The 26,235-nt window shown below is 33.9% G+C and overlaps 1 protein-coding gene across 2 annotated transcripts in view; it reads right to left on the bottom strand.

Annotated features, from left to right (window-relative positions):
• Positions 1–26,235, bottom strand: part of SOX5 (SRY-box transcription factor 5) — a 402,681-nt gene that overhangs the window by 208,646 nt on the left and 167,800 nt on the right. For both annotated transcript variants that reach the window (XM_058558649.1, XM_058558648.1), the window contains exon 4: positions 12,344–12,430. In XM_058558649.1, coding sequence (XP_058414632.1) covers positions 12,344–12,430 — 87 coding nt within the window. The remainder of the gene's footprint in view (positions 1–12,343; positions 12,431–26,235) is intronic.

Here is a 26,235-nt window from a genome sequence, read left to right as displayed (position 1 = left end):
CAATATCACTTTTAATTGTTCTTTTAAAATTCTCCAGATAGACAATACCCCTATGGTAAAGTACTAGCAGTAAGAGAAAACATACTTTTTAATCACAATTTTCACTTCAAACATAAGACACTAAGCACTATTTTAATAATGTATTTGCCACCTGTATATGTAATTAGATAGAAGGATCTCTTATAACTCAGTCACCCTTCCCCATCCCACTGCATTTCTCCCTACCAATTTATGCTGAAAAAGCATATGCTTCTTTAGGAAGTAGTAGCTATAGTTAGTGGCTTATAATTTTCATGTGCCCATTTGGAATGGAAATAAAGTTTCTAATGTAATTTACAGAGGCTAGAGAATAAACATCCAAAAAAGAAATTTTGAGAGAATACAAAGCAGGAATCATGCCTATACTCCTTCTTATTATCAATACATAGCCTTATTCAGGGCAAGTGCTCAATAAATTGTTGCTAATAATTTATTACACCTCAGATATGTGGATTCCATCAAACAGAAGAACAATTACTGTAAGAATAATAACTATATGACTATTATAATTAGAATTCTAATATTAAATAATATAAATATATATTGGGAAGATTTTTTATGAAAATATTCAAATGATGATAAAATGTGAATCTTCATACATCGTCAGCAGAGGAGAAAATTGCTACCACATTTCTAGGAATACACACTGGGAGAAGTAATACATGTCTTGTAATCCTCATAACCTTCAAGGGGGTAATTTCAATTCTAAAAATCTAGCCCAAGAAAATTGTAAGAAATGAAGTTAAGTATTAATACATGTTTTAAATAAAATACTAGAAATAATCTAAATGTCAAATAGGAATAATCAAATAATTATGGGACATTCATGTGGTAGAGTATTTTGCATCCACGAAGAAAGTACTTTTTAAGACTATTTAATGACATGTGAACTTTTCATGATATAAAGCCAGGTAAAAAAGTTGGATAGAAATGAAAACTTGTATAAACATTTCAATGCATGCACATATCTGTATTTCTAGAAAAAAAGACTGGAAGAAAATCTGTTTATATATAAATAGTAGCTATTTCTAGGTAGTGAGATTATAGATCATTTTAAGGTTTTCTTCATATTTTTATGTTTAGAAAATTTTCTATAATGAATATTATTACTATTATTATTTACATACTCATAAAATGTATTTCATGTAAATATGTGGAAGTATAATATAAAAGCTTAACGTGGCATTATCCATTTTAATAACTGACATAACACCAATGTGTAAAGAAATATACTTATTTGATGATGAGTATAAACAAATACCATTTTGGCATTCAGAATATGAAAAATTAAAATCCTTTTGTCTTCACTTAGTCACTTAGACATAAATAGATCTACTTGAAATTCAAAACAAATCCAATTTTATAGTCCATATTCAATTCAAACTTTTTGAACCTTTAGCCAACCTCCTTTCATCTTGACCTTCTCACATGACTTCTCAGACACAACTCCACTGTTTCAACTCCTACTTAGCTAACCTTTTCTTCTCAATCTTTTTCACTGGTTTTTCATCTTCTGCCCACTCACAAATGCTCCTATTCTTCTCAGTCCCATCCTTTGCCTTTTTTTTGGCCTTGAGCTAACTAACGTGATTCAATTACTAAACTCCATAGTTTTTCCTAAGATATATACTTTGTATATTATAAACTCTCTGAGTTTTACAGTGGATACTGTCTCAGAGTCAATGAACTATTAAGGTATATGCCAACCCTAAGCTTGTCCTCCAGCCCTGGTAACTTATTTCTAGATGCAGAATGGATATCTCTGAGTGTGCATCTCAGTTTTAAAATTTAACACGTATAAGGTGGAACTCTCCATTTTCCTCCAATTTTTAAAGCATAATTACCCAATCAACTTTCTAAGCTAGAAATATTAACAACATCCTCAATTCTCTTCTCAAATATCTATCCCTGTATCCATTATATCAACAAATAATGATAATATTTCCTCAAAACAGCTTTGTTTTGTTTTTTCTAATGTACTTAATTAAAATTATTTTTTTGAATGTTATTATGTTCACTTGAGTAAATAATCAGTAATTACAAAATGGTATAGAGTGAAAGATCTCTCAACAATGTCCTTCAAAGGAAATCACCATTATTATTTTCTTGTATATCCTACCTTTGTTAATAAAGATTTAAGCATATACCAGAATATTTCTGTATTAGTTTACCAGAGCTGCTGTAATAAAGTACCACAGATGGGCTGCTTTAACAACAGAAATTTAAACTTACTGGCTAGCAGTCCAAGACCATGGTGTCAGCAGGGTTGGTTTCTTCTGAGGACTATGAGGATAAGGTAAGGATCTGTTCCTGACCTTTCTCCTTGGCTTGTAAATGGCCATCTTTTCTCTGTGTCTTCACATCATCTCTCTGTATATGTCTGTGTCTAAATTTCCTCTTCTTATTAGGACACCAGTCATATTAGATGAGGGCCCACCCTAATGACCTCATTATAACTTAATTACCTCTGTAGAGACCCTATCTCCAAGTACAGTCACATTCTGAGGTACTAGGGATTAGAAATTCAACATACAAGTTTTGGGGGGGGTCACAATTCAACTCGTAACAATTTCTTTTACACAAATGACAACATAACATAAATACTGCTGTATAGTACCCAGGGAGAGTTCTCGTTCTGGCTTCCCTTCTCCATTTTCACCATCTTTTTCATGAATTGTTGTAGCAAACTTTTAACAGAACTTCCTGTCATTAATTTTTTCCTCTACATATCTATCCTCTAAACTCGTACCAAAATTATCTTCCTAGAAAACAAATCTAATCATATCACTTCCTCTGTTTAAACACTTCTACTTATTCCTCATTGTCTTCAGAATAAAATGTCAACTCATTCTTAAGAATGAATGAGGTCCTTCCAAATATGACTCAACCTTCCCACTTCTTTGTACATCCTAAATTCTAGCCACACTGAATTTTCTACCATCCCCCCTCAAATGCGACCCTTCACAAATGCCTTGCTCAGCTCATTCCCTCCCTAAGCATTCATTCTTCATGTTCCAGCTCATGCATCTTGTTCTTGATGACTCTTTTCCTGATTCCCACTGACAACAGTTGTTGCCTTTTTTGGGAATCCATTCTCAACACCTACTATAGGACTTGGCATATAGCAAATCACCTAAAATTGTTTAATGAATGATGTAAAGAATAAAGTCCCTTCTCCTTAAACCACTCTCAAGTTTTGGTATGCCATTTGGCCAAAAGAAATAGGGAGATATTCTATCTTATATGACTTGCATAGGAGTCCTGGTTTTAGCTTAAGGAGAGTTGCGCCAAAGAACTTAAGCTTTTTCAAAAGAAATATTCTCCATTTTTATAAAAGTTCTAAACTAAGATAAAGGAGGAAGTCCTATGGCTTCATCTCTAAATTATCATGTTCTTCATAATCATCTCCCAGTGGGGAGGGTCTAATAAGTGGTCTGTGAATATTAGAGAAACTAGTAATAGTCACAAAACATCCTATACTTAGGGAAAAAAAAAAATGAGGGCTAGCCCAGTGGCATAGTGATTAGGTTTGAACACTCCACTTGAGTGGCGTGGGGCTCACAGGTTCAGATCCCGGGTGCAGACCTACACACCTCTCATCAAGCCATGCTGTGGCAGTGTCCCACATACAAAATACAGGAAGATGGGCACAGACGTTAGCTCTGGGACAATCTTCCTCAAGCAAAAAGAGGAAGATTGGGCAAATGTTAGCTCAGGGCCAAGCATCCTCACCAATAATAGACTTTAAAAAGTCTATTAAAAAAAATAAAAGAAATTAACTAGATCATCGGAAAATCAGAGGCCAAGCAAACAAAAAGAGGAGCTACTGTTTCTTCACTTAGATTCAGATTTTTAAGATTCATACAAGTCTATAACACTATGGAGACAAGGTCATGTATATATGGTCTAGCTCCATCAGATTCAGATAGCTAACGGTATGAGTTCATGTATGTGTGTCATTGTTAGTAATTTATTTTCATGTTTCAATTATTTGTACTCTTGTATGTTTTAATCTATGCTAGTCCTGCTTCGATCCCCTTAGATTGAAGGATTACTTAAGTGAGAGAGAGAAATATTCTACGTTTCAGTTCTTCCTACTGCCTAGTAACTACAGGCATGGTTATCATTTGAGTGATTCTTATAGTTTTGTAGGTTCCATAGAAGGGGTGCAGGTCAGAACATTCCTTAATGTAATGTGACAGAAGTCATGAAGGAAAGGAACAGCTTCAGTCATCCCCGTCTCAGTAAGAGATATCACCATGCATACATTGCTTAGATTCTTTCGTCTATCTAATCTTCCATATCTAATTCAATGGGAATCCTATCAACCCTAGGACATATTATAAATTAGTCCATGTATTTTCATTTCCACTAATACCTCTTAATCCAGGCTACTACCATCTCTTGACTTGACTACTACAATAGTTTCTAACCATTCTATCTGCTTCCACTTCTTTTCCTACAAATACCCATTCTCCAAACTGAAGTTCAGAATGATCCATTTAGAAAGGTATATCAGATCATGTCACATGTCTGTATAAAACTATTTCATAGCTTTATACTGCACATAGAATAAAGTCCAAACTCCCTACCCTTACAAAGCCCTGAATGACCAGGCCCTTGCCACTTCTTTGACATCATCTCCTGCCACTTTCTTTTTTGCCAAAATGCTTCAGTCACACAGCCTTCTTTGAGTTCTTCTAATGTCAATATGCAAACGTTATCCTATCTTAGGGCCTTTGCAATCCAAATATTTCCCTCTGAAAGACTTTTCCCCTAGATCAGGGTTTCTCAGCCTTGGCACTGTTGACATTTGAGGCCAGACAATTCTTTTTCTGAGGAGCTGTACTGTGTAGATGCTGGTAGCACTCCCTGCCAAGTTATATCACCCAAAAATGTCTCCAGACATTGCGAGATTTGCTATGGTAGAGAAACACTTCAAATGACCAGCTTTTTTCTTTCATACATTCAGCATATATCCAGAGTTCCTCCTATGTGCCTCATATTATTCTAGGTGTTAGGGATACTACAGTATATAAGACTGTCTGCTTCACAGAGCTTACATTTAAATGGAAGAGATAATAAATAAACAACCAACCAACTCAGATCCGTCCAGACTCTAGTAACTTAAATGCCAACACCGAAATTATAGAAGCTATCATCTCACTTTCTATCACATCACTCAATTTTTATTCTGTTCATAGTAGCTAGCACCATATGTTGTATTGTTATTGATATAGTTATTTATTTATTGCATCTCCCAGTACAGAATATGTTCCATGACAGCAGAATACTAGCTTGTTTTGTTCAATACTGGATCCCCAGCATCTATAAAGTAGTGCCTAGCACATAGTAGATACTCCATAACCACTTGCTAAATGAATAAAATAAATAAACTTCGTAAGAACAGAGAAGAGTCCTTGATTGACTGATAACATACAATTCTATGCACAAGAATAACCCTCATCACGCTTACTTAAGGATAGTCTCAAATACATTTGAATAATAAGAAAAAAATCTATGGAAGCTGACATTTCCCAATACTGTTTTATTCCACTCAAATGAAAGACATATGGCTTAAAATTAAATAATCAAAATGAAAGTAAATTATTTGGAGTTATTATCCAAATAAAGGAAAGGTAAAAGGAAGGATCACCCAAGAAAGGAGAAGTGTTAGAATTTTGACACTAAAGGTAAACTTAAGATTACGTTTCTTCCCTCAAAAAAAATTATCACATATAATTTTTTGTTTCAAAGCAACAGTCAATCTTTCCCAGGACTTTTTTTTCCTTTATTGTTGGTGTTTTTTAGACTATCAGTGTTATAATCTGGATAAAACTACTTGGTTCATTTTTTTTAATGGAAATGTTGCTTTCAACTGCTATTCCACTTGAAGGACCTAAAAATCATTTGTGTGTTGTCTTTAAAAATTCTGCCTAATAAAAGAGCCTCTACTAGACTGTAAGCTCCAGAGGGGCAGAAATCTTATATATGCTGCCATTACATCTCCAGAGCATAGCACATGGCAAGACAGATAGCTGTACTTGTTCAACAACTGAAAATAAAATGAATAAAAACTAACAAATTATTCTAAATTTACAACTAAAGCTTCTTTCAGCAGTGGTCTTACCCAACAAGAGAGAAAAGGCAGAACCCCTCATCAAAAGGTATGAATGGCATTATTCCAATTCACCAAAGGAGTATTTGTTAAGTTATCCAACTTGCAAACATCTGTGAATTAGTTTTTTCATTAAGAACAAACTTAATCAAACTTTGATAAAATTTAGCTATATATCCTTTACTGCAATATAGACACCTTTAGAAGTTGGAATCAATTAAATTCTATCATTTATTACATGACAGTATAAATTAATTGATATTCTACTGTACACTACTAATACTGTAAATATTCTTCTTGATTTCTATAATTTATTTTGAAAAAATAGTGTTTTTCTTTTTGCTTCAATATCTTAAAAGATGAGCTTTAGCTTGGATTTAAATATATCTACTATAGAAAGCTTTCAGTTTTAAGGGCGACTACTATTAGAGCAAAACTGAACATTTGACAAGTAGCCATGGTCTTTACCATTGTTTTCTCATGGCTGAATGTTTTGTTTCTGGGACATTATGAATTAGATATATGTATTATCATTTTCATAGTGAAAGCAAGAGTCGTTCTTGTTACCTTTAAAAAGTATGGTTCTACACAATTTCTTATTACAAATGTTTACCTTTTAATGTAGATTATAATTTTACAAACTTTTTCCAAGATTATTCTATCCACTTACTTGGATATTGTACTTAAAACGTAAAAAAACAGTTTTTAAAAAAATATCACATTAAATTTGCTGCACTTACAGACTGGAATGTAGTCAATAACAGTGATCTCAAAACATGGCATTTTTTATTTTGTCATTCATTCATCAAATACATACTGGGTTCCAAACTTTGGGCCAATACTAAGCTCGGTGGTCTACAAGGGAAAGGTAAATATGTAACAGTCTAACAATACAAAATAGTGTGTGTGTGCTAGGGACAGATCTAAGCATAGAATATCAAGGGTGCATCTCAGAGGGAGCTCTTCATCCAGCTGCAGAGGGTTAGGAAATGTTTTTCAAGTTTTAAAGGATTTTAGAGACCAACCATTTCAACTTTGCTGAAAACAGACCACCATGCCTCATGAAAAGAGCACAGGCTTTGAAGACACGCAGAATTAGGACTCTATCACAACCAAAGTATGTGGTTTGGATAATTACTCTCTCTCTCTCTGAGTCTCAATTTCTTTCTCTGTAAAATAGGAATAAAATCACTTTGTCACAATAATTTTATAAAGATGTTTATAAAGTTCTTGTACATTAATGTCACGTAATAAATAGTAACCTGCAACTGTTTTTAAATGAGCAGACAAGGAAATAAAGCAAAAGAGGTAACCTGATTTCCACAAACCCTTGGAAGAATCAGGGCAACATGACTCCAAATCTTTTTGACTACACTATGCTTCCCTAGTAAAAGAAATTTTAGTTTAAAAGAGAAAAAGGTTTTAGGTTAACTCCATTATCTAATGATCTGGATAGTGTAAGCTTTGGAGTCCATATCTATTAAAAAAATAATGTTTTTATGATTATTTTAATTTTAGTATCTTCATACCCCTTGCACAAATGAATACTTGTTAAATGAATGACTGTATTTTTAAATGAGAAAAATGTGGAGGAGAGTGTATTTTTATTTTCAAATATAAAACCCAGATTAAATATGTAAGAGTATTTGTTTAAAACATGCATTATTAAGTACCTGCTTTAAAAGGTATGTAAAACTTCTTAATTGGTGAATTGGATTATCGATACACAAATCAATGAGATCCAGTGGCTGATTGTTCTCTTTCCATCACTGGCTGTGTTTATACACTGACATAAGGATTCTGGCATTCTGAGACAGAGCAAGTCACTGATTTGCAGAAAAGGTAAGGTCACTTGCTGCTTTTAAAGACACTGCCAAACTTATTTTAAAAATGTATATTCTGTGCACCAGTAGTCTTTATGCAGTTCTTCTGAGGCAGTTTTTACAAAAAGTGAAAACATTACTCATAAGCAACTGCGAGGAACTATAAAACAAGCTTAGCAGATTAAAAACATTAAATATTTACTTTATTATTAAGTTAATGACTATACTATGTACCTTCCTTATGCCTAACTCTTGTATTGAAAAAATTCAAGACCCAACAGTTCTCTCAGAAAATTATCAACATTTCCAAGCCCCGTGTAGAAATGTGCAGACATATATTTTTTTAGGTTAATGTACAAACGAAGTAGTCACAAGGTTACTATTGGCAAACTATGTGATTCTTAGATAGTTATTGGATTTTAAAAGAAGGAGTTTAAAACAACTTTCAAAATGATACAAACCCTTACATATCTAAATGCTGAGATTTTAGTTTCCATGTTTTAAATTTACAAAACTCCAAGGACCCCTTACTACATTTATTACCTGGGACCTGATTCCTATTCCAAGCCTGCTTGTTTTCAAATCGTCTGTTATTTAAACAGAATTATCTCTTTCAAGCCACATACGGAATATAGATATCTTTTTTATCTCAAAATTTTAGGTCACCTAGGAGAGGATCTACTTTAATCCACATGTTGAATCTACATAGCACGTCTTTAGTTCATGAGTTCTGAAAGGCCATAATATTGCTGAATGGATTATTTCCTTGAATCCATTATTGGCATTCTAGAGCTGTTCGGTATTTGCCTCTATGTCTCATCTTCTAGAAAGAACAAAATTACAGCTTTCAAAAAGAGTCAATTTTTTATTATACCAACTGCGGCTGGCATTTTTCTTAATACCACATACGACACTTTGCTGGCCTAAATGAATGCATTGTGAGCAGGGTGAGAAGGGTCTACCAGGGATACCAAAAACCAGGCTCTAAAGAATTCTTCAAGTAAGACAGGTAGAGAATTTTATCTAGGCTTTTCTGAGTGACCTAGCCAGAAAATCTTTCAAACAATGCCCTGCTTTTAGAATCTCACCAAGATGGAAATATTTGAGAGAATTTTGCATGCAGATATTTTTGTTATAGTTCTACAAAGATATTGAAGTCAGTAAAATACAAATTTTGCAATGATTTTATTGAAAAACAAATGATTTGTTTAGATTACTCAAAGCCTCCATGGATCCCCAGATACTGTCCTCAGGTGAAGTGCCAAGTCAATGACCTTCAGTGTAATGGAATTTCATGCTAGCTGAAATAATGTGTGACACTGTTGGTTGCCAACGGGAGTGCAGGCCCTGTTTTTTCCCCTTCTCAATAACTATGAGGCTATAAAAGGTATTTCTTCACCTTTTGCACAAGGGTTACTCAGTGCTTCTGCTATAGATAAGGGCAAAAAACCTCTATAAACTGGCCAATTACTCTACATGGCTGATTAGAGAAGAAGAAATAAATAATTTCTTCAGGCAGGTAATCAGTTTATAACATGTATTGACGGTTTGCTATTGGCAGAGTTTTTTGGTTCACCTGTTTTCTTCTGCAAAACTGGATCTAGTGTCCTTTTTGTGTATTTTTTTTAGAGGATTGTTTCTAATGTAACTTTAAAACCTAATTACCTCACATTTCCAAAGTACCAGACCATAAAATGGTATAAATTCTAACAGGCAAAATAATCTAACATGAAAAATAATTTTATGCTCTTAGAAGTGGGTGACCTTTACTAACTCACATTGTTTCTTGAAAAATGAGATTGACTTTAAGTGAGTATGACAACTATTTATTGATAACTAAACTACCCAGACCAAATGCTATTTATTTCTCCTATTTTTTAAAGTTTACCATTTTTACTTTTTAAATAGTAAAATAGTAAGAAACACTTCTTTTAACTTTGCCAAACCGTAATTTTAATCTTTGTCCAAATGTCTTGAAAGTAATTCACTCACAGCAATGTGAAACCAACACTGAGGAACCGAGCTCTGTCCTCACTTGGCTATAGTCTTAGATATTCAATAGGTGTGTATGTGTGCACATGCACACACACACACATTCATTCTTCACTCACACGTTTCCTGGAACTAATTGAAAGTTAAATGAAAACTGACCAGTGTAATGGAGGAAAAAAGTTTCAATCCACAAGATTCAGTAAATACTATAAAGGTTGTACACATCCTAATATACGCACAGGTTCTACTCAAATACATTATTCTAAGTTATCATTAATATATCTCTAATAATTGAATAAATTCATATTTTCAGATTAAGAAAAAATCTCACACTTATCCTTCCCTATGACCAAAAACAGGGTACACATACATGAGTCTAACACCTTTATTTGCCTCATTAAAAAATAGCTGCCAAACAGCTAAGCCATTGTTTTTGCCTAACTTCTGAGGTGGCATGAAAACCACATTCCTGGGCACTACATAATCATAGTGTCTGACCTCCCCAAGAACCATTAAGTCAAATTCATTTACCCCCAGAGGGCAACACACTATTGTATCCTCTCCACTTTCTAGCCACCTAGGAACAATGGCTGGTAATCGCAACTGTCATGGGCAGTCAGTAGAAAAAGAAACCCAGCGCTATTTTCCCAGTTTTCTGCCAAACCTGATCTGAGCACCTAATAACCATGGCCCCAAACGAAGAAAGATCTACAGTTGCTTTTAAAATACTTCAGAAAACAGCTTTTGAACAGAACCAGAGGACAACGACCAAACTTATGCTCTGAATGTGAAGCTTAAAAAACTCAAAATTAAAGACAGAAACTTCTTTTGTGACTGTACTGCAGCTTCCTGAGCTAACCCCACAGGCAAGCCTGACAGGACGCCTGAGCTGCTTCTCCCTGAGCTTATCCTCACTGCTGTCACTGCTTTTACGTTTGACTTGTGAGGAAAACGAGGGAGGGAAAAATGTTTGTCCTCCAATGGAATGAGATCACAAGGCTTGGAACAGGCAGTCTTCCCTGCTCTACTCTCAGTGATTACCTGGGTCAGAGGAGAATCAAGAACCTTGGAGAATACATCCTATTATCTCAGGTGCAAATGCGTTAAAATCCAACAAAATAACACAAAGGATTTGCTGCCTCAGAAAAAGAAACTTATCTGTTCTCTTGAAACTTTGTCTTCAAGCTCTTTAAAGTACATTAATCATTATTTGTTAGAATCTGATTCCATTATAAATTTTGATTAACGAATTTGTTGATTAGCACCCATTCATTCTCTCACCAGCCATTTACACCTAATTGTAGACTGAATATATGTAAACTCCAAACACATGGATAGAAAGTAAAATATTCAGTTAAACATTGTCTAGAAGTTTCCAAATACTGAGATGTTAGTGTCATGTAGGCCAAACATTTGAGAAGACTGATTTATACTTTGCCTTTCTCCAGGATGCTCTGATACAGTAGGGCCTTAAGAGAAATTGCCTCTCTTAGTGGGAGAACACATGTGCATACACATATATGCAAAAAAGTTATTTATACATATATTTCTACATGTATATTAACATAAATCGGGCGATATTTTAAATATATATTCAGCCTCTATCAAAAATATACAAAGTAATATATAACTAAATATCTGAATGTTGAAGAATAAGTATTTTTTCTTAAAATTAATCCTTTAGAACTCAGAATCAAAAGTGTTCTATTGGCAACAAATAGAAAACCATAGATTGCCCACTATGCCCTGAGAAAACACACTTCAAATTAATTGAAAGGATCATTTGATTCTATTTTTATATGAGAAATTAAATCTTCTCCCCTTGTTATTAGTAAAAGTTCACTAAGATATAAATACTCAGTATCATCTTAAGTCCGTAATAGAATTTTTCTCTTATTTGTATGAAACTTCTGACTCAAATAAAACCAAACCAAAAATGTTGCCCTTGTTAGAACAAAACAACCTTTTATTAAGCTTTCCTCATTCACTGTTTCTGGTTTTAAATGTAGATTTTGTATATTCATACTTCTAATATGTAGAACACATAAAATCATCTCATAATACACAGTTTATAACCCTGCTGTAGATACATTCCTACTTACAAAGTTAATCATTTAAATTTCAAAATATGATAAAAGCCAAAGCCTGTTAAAGATATAGTGCGGTTATTCTGTTAAAACAACATATCCTTTACCCTATACGGCACAAAGAAAGAAAGAAAATCTTTCAAGCTAGAAAGAAGAAACACCAAAGACAGAGAATGCATGAGGCAGAAAGGAGTGGGGGCAGAAGTACTTTATCACCGTTAATATTCCTAAATATCAACTTCATTGTGGTACATATTGGATCAAAATAACTGCAAACATATTACCTTTTATTTCACCAAAGTTCCCTGATCCCATTGCGAGAAGCTTGTCTTTCCAGTCCTTTGAGAGCAGCTTTTCAATACTGGGGGTTTCTAAGTAAAGAAAAAAAAAAAAAGTAAGCAAATCAACATGACTATCTTTACAATGGAGCTCATTAAAAGTCTATCTGCTAAAAATAAGGCCATCCCCATCCGGCCCCAGTTCATAATGACTTCATCAACAAACTGATAACAGGGGAGGAAAAAAAGAATGTGTTTTGTCACCTGCTGTTTCAAAATCATTAGCTTTTTCCTCTTGCGGAACAAAGCCGTACTAATTCTTTATGACAATGGGTACATATAAACCTGCAGTTCATTGTTTTTCAATTTGGTGAACAAATTCCTGCTATAATGGATGCTTGTCAATTTCAGGGTGTTAGTCTGCAGTCAAAAAATAATTATGTTGATAAAATGCAGAGTAAAAAAAAGGCAAAGAATTAGCTCTTAAATCTGCTACATGTAATTATATCCCTCCGTGTGTTTACAATTACATCCACTTTATAATATGTGTTTAACATCGTGTGGTGGTAAGCACACTGTGGAAAGATCTGCCAGTACGGCGAACATTAAAAAAAAAAAAGTTGATATAAAAGAAGCTTTACAAAGATTGCAAAATCTAGAGAAGTGAGTAATGCCTATAATGGAAACCTATTATTTGCTTATTTCAGATTTGTATGACACTCTTTTAAAATGCCCTGTATTGGGACAGCGCACACATATTTTAGAGAGCAAGGTTATGCTTTAGTCTGATATTTGTTTCTATACATCACGTGGTTTTTGACCTCTCCTTTTGTGTTGAATTTTAATGTATAAGTAAATATAAATGCTAATAAAACTCCCAAACATTAAACTCAGTTCCAAACAATGTAATTGTATATTCTTGTCAGCATTTAGATGGGTACACAATTACAATGGCTTTCAATCCCACGATTAGCACTGCATTCAGTTAGAAAATGGAGTGTACTAAAAGATAAGTGTCCCAGTATGCTCCATCTAAATAACAATACCCACACTTATTATCTAGATCTAAGACACACACTGCCATTCTCCACACTGGTGTTTATGTGTATTTGTGTTTGTTCAGACATTTGTTTACCCCCTACTAGGAGCATAAAGGGAGTACATGTTAACTTATCAAAGGGACCGTCTGGCCTAGAGACCATAAGATTATTAGAAACTGGTTAATTTTCCCCACAGTAAAATGCATTCTAAGGTGTCTTCATCATCATCTTTGGCTAATGCTATCTACTTTTCTCAGGCCCTCATCTTACAGCCATCAGCTATTAGAGTCCCAAAGGCTGTGTGAAGTTTTCAACAAAGCAGAGATGAAATTTTCTTTGGAAAAACTGTGACAACATGGAATGCTTCTTCTTCAGATGTCAAAAACTTGTGGAAAATAAAATGGTGAAAAGCTCTGAATGATTACTGCTTTATGTAGTCTGTATGGTGCAAAATATATGTATACATATATACGTATATGTATACTGCGTGTGTGTGTGTGTGTGTGTATACACACATACATACCATATAACTACTGTGTGCACATTCACTATGGGATGTGTGAAATGTATTTTGTTTGCTTTGTAACAAAATACATCTCTCCATTTTTCACATTTAAGGAAAAAGGTAAAAAGATCTTAAAGAATTTTTTACTTTTTCTCAAAATTTCTCTATTTCTATACGATATTGTTTTGAAAATGGTAATGACAATTCTATGGGTAATAAAATGTATTAAATCTCTTCTTACTGTAATCAATATTTCTGTTCATTGTGGCTTTAAAAGTGACTTTAAAATACTTCTGCAAGAATTTCCAATGTTTCTACATTCCCAGTAAACACTTTGTGAGCAAAATCATTTTTAAAACCTTATCAGAGTAGGTCAAACACACACCACTGTTTCTTTTTGCCAGCACTCTACAAAAATTCTTGAGTAGCATGTAAACAGGGCACAGCCAATATGGTATTTGCAATAGAGTACTGCCAGTCATTAAAAGCTAACAAACCTTTGCAAAGCAGGAATGCAGCAATAGAAATCCATTGTGCACTAACAATAGGCCCCTGAACCTCCCGGCACCAAAAGCAGACCATTTTACTTTTAAGGCTATTGTCTGCAAAGTCCATGACAAAGCTTTTCCCCTGCAGCTAGACAAAATATTCACTGTAGTGTGCTCATAAAGAAACAGAAGTCTTCTGTCTAAGTTACAGAGTTAAAGAAACAGCCGCCAGATTTCTGAAACCTGCAGAACATTCCTGGCCTCTTTATTAACTTGCATAAAGATATAAGGCTTGTATACAAAGCCACTTTTTTCAAGTACCTGACTTTTAACATATACCTCAGAAAAATGAATAACTTCTTTAAGACCAAGTAATTTGGAAGATGTAAAATCAGAAACATATCTAACTCAAGGTTGTCATGTCTGTGAATGAATAAAGACACTAATATTTGCAATTTGGATGAGGTATATACTTTAAATTCAGATTCAATAAACCTTTCTCGAGCAGCCTATGTGCCAGGAACTATACTGGATGTTTTCACCTGTATTCTCTCATTTAATCATAGCAAATACATGAAGACTCAGATTGTGTTATTATATCCATCTTAGAGGTTAAAAAAAAGGCAAAAAAGGGACTCGTCTGAGGTTTCACAAAACGTATTGGGCAAAGTACAGTCTTGAACTAAGTTTTTTTTTTTTCCCTACAAATTCTTAACTCTCTTGTCGACAATGACATGATAACGACAGCTACTATTTTGAGGGCTAAATGCTAAGCAGTTTACCAGGTCCTTTCCAAGTATTATCTCAACCTGCTCATAATAATCTTTTGAATTAGATATTGGTACATCTGTTTTACCATTTAAGAAACCAATTGGAAATACCATGACTTGCCCAAGATGAAGCTAAGTTCAACCTACTGGATCCCAAAGTCTTTGCTCTTTCTAGTAGATACATATTACTTCATTTCATCTGCAAAACAGGCCTGGATAGTCGAAAAAACTATTGTTATTAACTCCATTGGATGGATGAAGTGAAACTTGAAAGGATAAATCGAATTTCCCAGGGCGACATGCACCTACGACCAGCATGATGGGATTAAAAGCCAAGATTTCTTACAGTTCTCATTACGTTCAGAATGTAGTCCCACTATATGACTTTGCACTTTAGAATTCTGGACAATTTAAGGAAAATCTATGATCATATAACAGATATATACAATGAAATGAAAATGTATTCACATAGTGGAAGGACTATGGGGCTATAAGTCAAACAATCTGGGTTCTCACCATGACTTTGACACTGGCTAGCTCTGGGGGACTAAGAGCACATCATTTCACCCACTTCACCTCTCTATCTGAATTACTGTAAAACAAAGAGCTTTAAGCAAATCCACATCCAGTGCTCTACCAACTGCTAATGTTTCAATTTGTTCCACTTTATGAAGAAGTGGCAAGAAATGATCTCACGATAATGAGCACAATGGATGGACATGTACCAATGATTGAATTTCTCTGAAAATGGTAAAGATCCCATAGAATATAAATTATTAGAACTGAAAAAGATCAAATGGAAAAATCCCAATATTTATAATACATCTGTTCATGAATGTGTGAACATGATTACAGTGAAATTTGACACGATCATGTAAGTGCTGCTTCAGTACTTATAAAGTAAAAGACATAGTAGTTACTTATTAAATATTCCATTTTCTAAAATGTGATTTAAAAAAAATACATGTAGAATTGTATTTTATACTGTGAGTATGGTATGTTTGTGGATATAGTTATTTCCAAACGTTCAAATTCTGGATTACCCATTATTTGCATGTTAAGATGTGTCATAGTTTTCCTTTAAACACTTTTAGAGTCTCCTGAGATTTACTTCTCCCAAGCACTGGAGTATCATGATTACCATCATAACAAATGCTAGGGCTCCTTATATTAAAACAAGTGTGAGAGATAACAGTAGTTATTATTTGCATAGCATTTCAGTTTACAGAATGTTGTCAGATACAACAATTTTGTCAATGGTACATATTATTATTATATCCATTTTGCAGATGAGAAAGCTAAGGCTCAGAAATATGCTCTGCCCAGCCTCACCTAGCCAGAAAGTAGAATATATGGACTACAAAACCACGCCTCCTAATTCAAGGATCTGTCTCCTTGGGGGAAAGGAAAATATGTACATATGTTAAAAGAGAAAATAAATAAGCTGTAAGATAAATTACAGAGAAAGGAATGATATCCTTTATCAGTCAACCCATTAATACTAAGATGACTCTAACTGCATTACTTTTGTCTCTTTCTGCCATCAGGACTCTTTTGATATGTTTGCTTGCTTTTCCCTTCTCACCCTTGCCTCTTTTGCTCACATATGCTTCTTCACATCAACGCCTATTGCAATCCTCACCAGTGAATGGCCCCCCCAACTGTGCCAGCCATTGTTACAAAGGCATCCTGCCTCTTTAGGGCCTGTTCATTCCCTATAACTCTCACTCCTTTTTCCCTTCAGTGCCAAACACTCTTAAGACTGACTCCCTCATCTGGAACAATGAGACCTAGAGACTCATGCCAACATATTGTAATTCTCCAATAAGCTGCCAGTGCCAAGAATTAAACCACATTCGCTCCAGTGCAGTAGCTTTACACACAAGCTCAGGTTTTTGCTTTGTGTTTATGTAGGTTTTTTTCCCTTAATCTCCCTTAAGCTGCAGTGGCAGAGTTCATTGAAAAATCGAACAAGGAAAAAATATGTATGTATAATATTTGACTTTTTAAACAAAGTCCCAGGAGTTAGGTCATACCAAATCTACCACTGTTTGTACTTTAATTTTGTAGCTTAAACTAAGCTGTGTTATTCCTGACATGTGATGGGGTGCACCTTTAGTATGGGAGTTGTCTTTTGGAAAGAACAACAATATGGCTAAACTTCAAAATATACCAATATGTCCTTGCAAGCGAAGAAGTAAAAGCATATGTTGATTATTCATGATTGAGAATCAGAATTTTTAACCTGGAAGGATCTTTAGATATCATTTAGATAAGCATTTCATATAAGTAATTTACTAAACATATATTGGACATAAATGGAATATAAGTCGTTTGGTTACTTAAACCTAAAACAAACAAACAAAATAAGCATTCTATTGTCATGTAAATTTAATTAACATTAAACATATTTACATTTCTCTTCTACAAGATTTAGATCTTTTAATGTTATAACAGACTGTCAATGTTAAGTGAGTTATGGATTATATAGTATTATTTAAATATTTGACCAAAGAAATTAGTGTTGGGAGATGACTGTTTTGTTCAATACAATTTGGGTGATAACTGGTCTAAACCAAATTCTTCATTTTACAGACTGAAAATTGTAAATTAAGGTTACAACTTGCCTAAGATCATAAATCCAATTAATGATAAAGTCAGGACATGAAGCCTAACTCCTAGTTCAGTGTTCTTTTCAATATACCACACACCACCACACACCACCACACACCACAACAAGTTCTTTTAATAAAGAGTCAAACTTTTCAGGGGCTGGCCCAGTGGCACAAGCAGTTAAGTGTGCATGCTCCGCTGCGGTGGCCCAGGGTTCGCCAGTTTGGATCCCGGGCGCGCACTGACGCACTGCTTGGCAAGCCAAGTTGTGGCAGCGTCCCACATAAAGTGGAGGAAGATGGGCACGGATGTTAGCCCAGGGCCAGTCTTCCTCAGCAAAAAAAGAGGAGGATTGGCAGATGTTAGCAAAGGGCTGATCTTCCCCACAAAAAAAAAAAAGAGTCAAACTTTTCAAAAATGAAATGTTAGTCCACTTTTATTCACCTCATCCAATTTTAGATGATGATTATATGACAGGCAGTCTGGGTGGCTAATATCTGTTAGAATTAGGTACTGTTAACTCAATATTCTCTTGGAAGCTTTTGCTTGATGGCCCCCACACAACCGAAGAATAAATGCAAGTTAGTGCACTTGGCCAAATATATTTTTCTTCAAAAAGCTAATTACAATTCAATATGTTGCTATTCAATTATTCAATTACTACTAATAAGATTACTTTTAAAGGGAAAATTGGGCTAAATCTAGAGATCATGTATCAGTATGAGTTCAATTCATGCTGACAACAGCTGCACGTCCAGACAACATTTTAGGGCAAATATTAAACAACGCAATGGAAGTAACGTAAGAACTTTTACCTTTGGAAAGTTACTTGTGCACTGAAGACCAGAAGGCCTTGGCCTCCCATTAGCCAAGCACTACAGCTAGTTTGCGACTGGAAATGTCAAGTTCTTCTAGGAAATGTTAAAAAATAACACATACCACAACATACTGCAGAAACACATCTGAAATTCCAAAGCATTAGGATTTCAATAAGCCTCATTTTTATATGTAATTATCCTGAAGTGAATTAAGCTCTAGAAATACTTTACTTTTAGTAGTGCCAAAATATTTGTTTGTTTCCAATTGCAAGTTAATAAGCGTTTGTTGAAAGAAGAAAAGAAATCTTTGGCCTGCTGACTCAAGTTTTGAAATTTTTAATGTGTGATCAGTTTTTGGAATACTGCAATATCATAACTCACAGGCTTAAATTTCTCATTGCACAAACTGAAACTATTAACACACCTGTTCAATTATACCCAATCTTATACCACATTTTAGAAGAATATTTTTTCATCACATGCTTAAATATGCCATAATCAATATGATATAATTACCACATATTAATAACCTTGGGTTTACTCCTCACAAGATGGTTTTATATTTCCTACACAAAAATTTCCATTAAAAGATAGACCCATGAAACTCTCATAGTTTTCTCCACTCCATCACTTGGAAAGTAAGTGCATTTTCTTGCATTGACTACAACATTTTGTATTGTTCTTGTTTCAAATATTACATCCCAGCAAAAATAACATAAGTAATTTGAAGGCAGCATTTCAAAAAGTAATTGCAAAGAGTTATTCCTCATGTACAAAATCTCTCATGTGCCACTAACTATAAAAAAAATAATAAATTAATGTCATACAACCTGACTCCATCACTTACTAGTTTTGTGACCTTTGGCAACTAATTTAACCTCTCAATGCTTCAATTTATTCGTCTGTAAAAGGGGATAATAACTGCACTTGTCTCATAAGATTGTCAAAAGAATTAAGTGAGGTAATTTACGGAAAGTGCTTAAAACAGTGCTGGGCACACAATAACACTTAAAAACGATGACTAACACTAAAACTACAACTTAGTATACAACAACCCACGAGAACTACTTCAAAAATCAAATGAAATATACATATATATGCTTCACTTTGCCCATCACTTAAACTACCCAGAAATCAAAAGCCTTATCACAGGGTAATAGTTCTTTCTCCACACATTTTTATGATAATCATCCACAACCCTTAGTTTCATTGGTTCCCTCTCATTCCCATGAATTTTTCAGTTGGTCCATGTCAATAAAGATGATATAGAAAGAAGTGTGATATATGATGGACAAGGACATTTGTCACTTCCATTAGGTTAATGTACGAATTGTCCCAAAACAGCACAGACGTACAAAAATACTCAACTCATCTTTGCCTGATTTTTTTATTTTGACAGTTGACTTTCTAACTTTCCGAAGGTTCTCTTAGGTCCTCAACAATGGTTAAAGCTTTTAAGCCAGTGCTGTTGGCAAGTGAAAGGAACAACAAATAGCTTTGTAGTGCTCTTTTCCCAGGGTCACTCAACTAGCGGTAACAGTTATTATTTTTATTTATTAGCGCTGTAGCCCTGTCCTCTATCATGGCTAACTCACCCCAAGCCCCATGACAGCAAAAGCATTTTAACTTTTAATAAAAATGGGAGAGTGCAGCACTCCTGTGTAAGGCTCTTTCAGTAAAGTGCACAGCTAATGAATATTGTTCATTTGTATCCAAACAATTTATGATGTCAGCAAAGTGTAGTGGGGGGAAATGTGAATTAAGTTCTAGCCATTAGTTACAATGAGAGGGGTGAGAGTGGAGAGTGGGAAGAAGCAAACGGGTTGCCAAGGCAAGAAGGGTAGACTAGAAAAGCAAAAGCAATCTGACAGAAAGAAAATTAGAAGGAAGATGTTCATGACGTAACAACAATAGTCAACTTACAAAAGTTAAAATATTTCTCATAAAAGATTTTCACGACTATTTTTACTATTTCACCACTCAAGTAACCAACTTTCTCAGAGAACAATAGTAATAAATCTGTTATTTTCCATATATTTTATTTGAAATTGTATCTTCTCCACTGTGTATATGTGAGATAGAGCAAGAAAGAAAAATAGAAGACAAGTCCTAAGAACTAAGTTATAGCAAAAGGTATATGAGAATCAGGCCATTTAAAACAAAGTCTTAATTTCACAAGACAAATTTATAAACAAATAGAAAAAGATTAAGATAGCTTTAAACATATCACAGCTTGGTAAAGATGAGAATGCATATGCCTATTGATATATTTAAGAAAAGAATTACCTAAATATGTATTTGAATTATAAATGAAGTAATTATCCTACTATAAAAGACGGTATTCACATAATCATCCATTTAATTAGATATCTAGACCATGCTGAAAACTAAAATTAATCATCATATTTGTAGAATTTTGTTGTTGTTTAAAATTGTGAAAGTGGGAGGCAGAGATGATAAAGGAGATACAAAAAGCATAGAAATAGAAAACCACTTAACATACATTAGAATAAGAATTCCAATACTTTAAAAATATGACAGAATGTTTTACCACTGGAAGTGAGAATTAAAGCGCATACAGCCTGATGCTAAACCACTACACATCCTGAATCTTCTCTATCACAACATATGTGACAACAAATCTCAATCTCAGCTTGCCAGATGCCTGAAAAGATATGAACAATAAAACGGACATGATTCATATGATAAATCAGAGATTGTGATATGCAGGTAGTTGAACAGTTGAGCTGAGAAGCTACTTATAATTCAAATTATATTTTTATGTTCTAATACATAGCATCAGATTTTAAAATTAAGAAAAATATCCTCCGATTTGCTTAAAATCATATATCTAAATTTGCACATAACCTTCTCAACCAAAGTAGTCCGTCTGCCTTCACAACTTGTTATATTCGGTCTCTCATAACCTTTCATGGAGTTTGGATCATGTCATTTCTAAAGTAATTTCAGATGGTAAAATACAATAGTTTTATTTTCAAAATGGTATTTAACGTTCATAGGCTTAGACACAGTCTAATCAACGATGAAACCTACAATTGTCTGTTAGCTATGATATGATGCGACTCCCAAAAATGCAGAATAGCAAAAAAAAATCAAGCTTTAAGAGTTCTCTTTAAGAAACATTTTTATTTAAGAGGGAACAAGTGAAAGATGATAAAAAGGAAGGAAACAAAAAAGCAAAATAGCTTGGATAAACAGAAAAAGAGAGTTTCTACTTTTCTTATATTACCAGAGATTTATTACTCTCAGTGTTAAAGGCAGTGAGTATAAAATTGGGCTTGTACAATCTATTGGTATATTCTTAAATTTCTGAATTGAATGAATGTACAAAACTATTATTTTTGCTTTTAGTGGTATAATGTACTATTAAAGCTATTAGACTACTTTAAAAAAAACACAATGTGTGTCATAGCTGGATACTGCCATTTTCTTTTTTTTGCACAATTCACACACGTGTTCATAAGCGCACACACACACAAGATCAGGAGGCATCATACTCTAGGCATTTATTCATTCATTTACCTAACAAGCATCTATTGCGGCACTGTGATAGGCACTAAGACATGGCCTCTGCACCTCAAGAAACCCACTGTCTCCTGGGGAAGATGTATAGACTAACAGTGACCAGACACTAAATCTTTGGCTCAAATTGATACAGTGTCACTGAATTGCTCTGTTATTGTTTCATTTATTGAAGTAAAAGTAAAGAGAATAATGCCTTACTTGAATTACTGTATTAATGAATAGTAAGTAAATGTGCTGATAGATTTTTTTCTAAATGCTATTATCACAGTATTGCCATAAAGAGGTCTAAAATAGTCGAACCTGCTATAAAAAATTCTACTAGACAATGATTTCCAAAAATGGGACCAATTTATCATCTTGTCCATAATTAGGAAAATAATATGAATTAAATCACACTAGCAATACAAAGTTAAATTAAAAGATGAATATATGGGTAAGAACAGTAGAGTGGATTAATTCAACAAATTGTATATACTATGTATTTTTTCAGGTATGGGTGATATTAATGAGAGCAAAACAGAAGTGGACCCTATCTATGTCTAGAGTTCATAGTCACACGGAAGCTTCTTTAAAATGCAAAATTCCAGGACCACTGGAGAGTCTGGCTCTTTATGTCTTGGTTGAGTCCAGGAATCTGCACTTTTCCAAGACCTAAGGTAATTTTTTGATGAGTAAACACTGATTCAGGGTATAAAAATATGGATACAAACATTCTACTAAATCTTCAAAAATTTGAATTGAAAACTTTTTTTCAAGTGAGTAAGACTTGAAGTAGAATCTACTGAATTCTTTTTAGAAAGGTAAAAGAATTTTACTAACACCACAGTGTCATTTGAGTGATAATTCACATTATCAACTAAAAAAAATTCAAATATATTCCAATACTTTTCTATTTTACATCTCAATGAAATGTAGCATTTCAAAAAAAAAAAAAGTCACAGTAAAATGCAATAATGAACTACCAGGAGCTAATATATATTTTGTTTATTAAAAAGGGGAAAAATGAAGAAGAATTACTATTGGAGTATTATTAAAAAAATTTTAAATAAGGGACCATGAATCGTGCGACCACGTTAGAAATACATATATAGCCTTCAACATAATGTATTACACACATAATATAAGAGAGGTTTACATATTTCAGTAAGTGACAAAAAGAAAAGAGAAACTCCTGACATATCAGCCAAATGACAAGGACATGCTCTTTGAATGGTTGAGAACTCAGGAGGAGTAAGTTCAGAGAAGAATGGTGGAATAATGTTACAAGTAATCTGGTAAATCAGAGAGAGAAGAATGGGATAATATCCTCATTATTCATTTAAAAAGATGGCAGGACAACAAATTACTAATCTTGGAGAGAGCGTTAATAATAGAAAATAAAATAATCTATACCTTAAATATAATTAACATGGATTTCTATGGCACAGCAGCATTTTGACTGCTTATTCTTTCTTTATTCTTAAAAACATCAGTCAGTAACATCTATAGAATCATGTCTCAAATCCAATAACTGAGAGGAAAACATGATACATAAACATTTGAAAGGATAATGAAATACCCAGGGAGAGAAGGAAGAGTAGGAAAGAGAGAGAGATCTGTTGAATATTCCTTCTTCCTCCTGTGCTTAGCTTTCCAGAAGTAATCACTGAACAACTTCACTCTCATATATGTAATAAATGATAGATAAACAAATATGTATCACCTACATCTTTCTCTTTTACATATACATATATTTAATATAATTAATATATAACATTATATACAATTTGAACTCACTTATCTCATTAGAAATGTATCTGAGCAGAAAAAGTGGGAGGAGGTGGGAAGGGCTCAAGGGATGTTCTTTATACTATGACGTATATCCCATGCTTTCTTAATGATTCACTAATTTAAAATAATGAAATAAAAAAAGGTAGGAAAAGGCTTATTTAAAATAGCCTAGGGATTTTGGTGAAGTACAATGAAATATTAGCAGTTAAAAAATTAAGATATAGGTCAGTATTTCATCCCCAAAGGATGGATGAATCCAGTAAAAGGACAGACCACCCAATTTTCTGACCTGGGGGTCAGAGAGCAAGCTTTTACAAACTTGGGAATGGTCTTTCAAAAGCCACAAAGGTCTGTGTTCCACATGTCAGAAATTCGAAAGTGTTTATACCTCTGGGAATTTTCCTCAGAGAAATTTCCCTGAGGGATAGGAAAACCCCCAGGAACCTGCTTTCTCAGTTCTCAAAACGGGGCAGAGTATGTTTAAGTCCCACAGGGTCTCTGTTACAAGACATTAGATCTCCCACCCAAAGTGAACAGTGGGATGAATACTTCAGAAAAGCTTCACTGCCCTCAACTATTTGGAAAAATCTCGTAATTCTTCCAGGAAGAAAATTCAGATAGATTCAGATTTCCAAATATTTGGAAAAATCTTGTAATTCTTCTAGGAAGAAGATTCAGATAAAATATCATTAATAATTATGATACATTAGAAACATATATTTAATCATTGTTACAAATTAAAGTGTTCCAGTAATAGGAGTTGAGATCTTCAGTTAAATTATAAGCATTCCGAATAAATCATTCCAAGTGTGGTAGCTGCCTATAATCTTATTTGCAGAAGGCAAATAATTTATTGCAAGAAATTTGGTAAACTAAACTTGTAAATCAGTGTAACAAATTCGTAATCATCAAAGTTGATCTCTAGTACTTGACAGGGGTGAATATTAAAACGTGCATTACACGCTTCAATATATGTTAATGAAATTAAAAATAAAAGAAAGAAAGTGTTCCATTTCTAAAGAGAGAAAGGAAAAACATCATTCTTCCATGGCAGATACCAAAGAACAAGAGAGAAATTACTTTGTTTAATACGGGGATTAAATTCTTTATGAGAATATTTCCAAAATTTATAAATTACATTAAAGTAGATACAGAGTCTAACAGGGTTTCCTATTATACAGTAGGTGTCAATTTATTATTTTAGTCCATAATTCTAAATGTAAAACCTGGCTTATTTATTTCTCTCTCTTTTCTTCTCAGGAAATTGTTCAGCTTATGGGGCAGCACCCTCAAAATTATAAAGTAGCTTAGCTAAATCTCAAAACATGTGAAGAGTTCCATGCCAAACAAGGCTGTATAAAAACTAACACCTTTAAAAAATACTTGATTTGAGTTTAATTGAAACTCTTGTTTTCATACATATTTCAGCCTTTCTGTTTTTGTTGTGACACATAAAGTGCTTAAAAAATAATGATCAGTGAGGGCTCACAGCATGGAGGGGGAAAAAAAAACAATGGGAAAAAAAAGTTTATTCCACACTATTTGAATTACATTTAGGTAGTTCTCTATGGGGCTACTGCCAAATCCTTTAAGTCTACCAGCCTCTTACCTACATTAAATTAATGAGGCATCTCAAGCATTCATTCTTCACTAGCAGCTCTAGGCTCTCCAGTCGGACACCTACAATTTACTAAATTACAGTGACCTAGGGGAGACATCTGTTTGTTATATACAATATTGTATTATAATATAAACTAGAAAGATATTTGGGAGATTAAGATGATAAGATATATGTTGAATTGTATTTTCTGAGGTTAACAGGCACGGCCTACAATTCTGTGATCTTCTCTTTACCAATACAAGTTCCTATTTTCCCATCAGGAAGTAAAGGCCTCCACAGATCCACATTATGAAATACAATACTTATGAACAATTCAATACTAAGAGGTCTCTATTATGCCATGATACTTTCTACCTCCATACAATACTTTTATTAAGCCTCAAATACATTAAGCTTGATTATAATCAATTTTTTTTTTTTTATAATACCACCTTCTTACTAACGCTCATAACACTTGGCTCCCAGGGATGTACTTATAATGAGATGGCCGGGTGTATTTTCCATTAAAGGCCTCTGTTGGAGTTTCTATAGTGCTTTTTCTCATATATTTCAAGTTAAATGCTCCCTCTATTTTTATGTTTGCCTCACAATAGCCAGTCCCTTTTCAGTGATTAATTTTCTATTCGAAAACAATTTGCTTCTTTTTCCTTTGTCCTGTCATGGTTTCAGAATGGCCTCTTTCCTTTTCCCTTGTCCGTTGTAGAAACTCACCTCCCCCCGACCCCCC

This window comes from Diceros bicornis, chromosome 17 (genome assembly GCF_020826845.1).
Source record: "Diceros bicornis minor isolate mBicDic1 chromosome 17, mDicBic1.mat.cur, whole genome shotgun sequence".
Taxonomy (NCBI): domain Eukaryota; kingdom Metazoa; phylum Chordata; class Mammalia; order Perissodactyla; family Rhinocerotidae; genus Diceros; species Diceros bicornis.
This window is presented reverse-complemented; position numbering and strand designations above follow the sequence as displayed.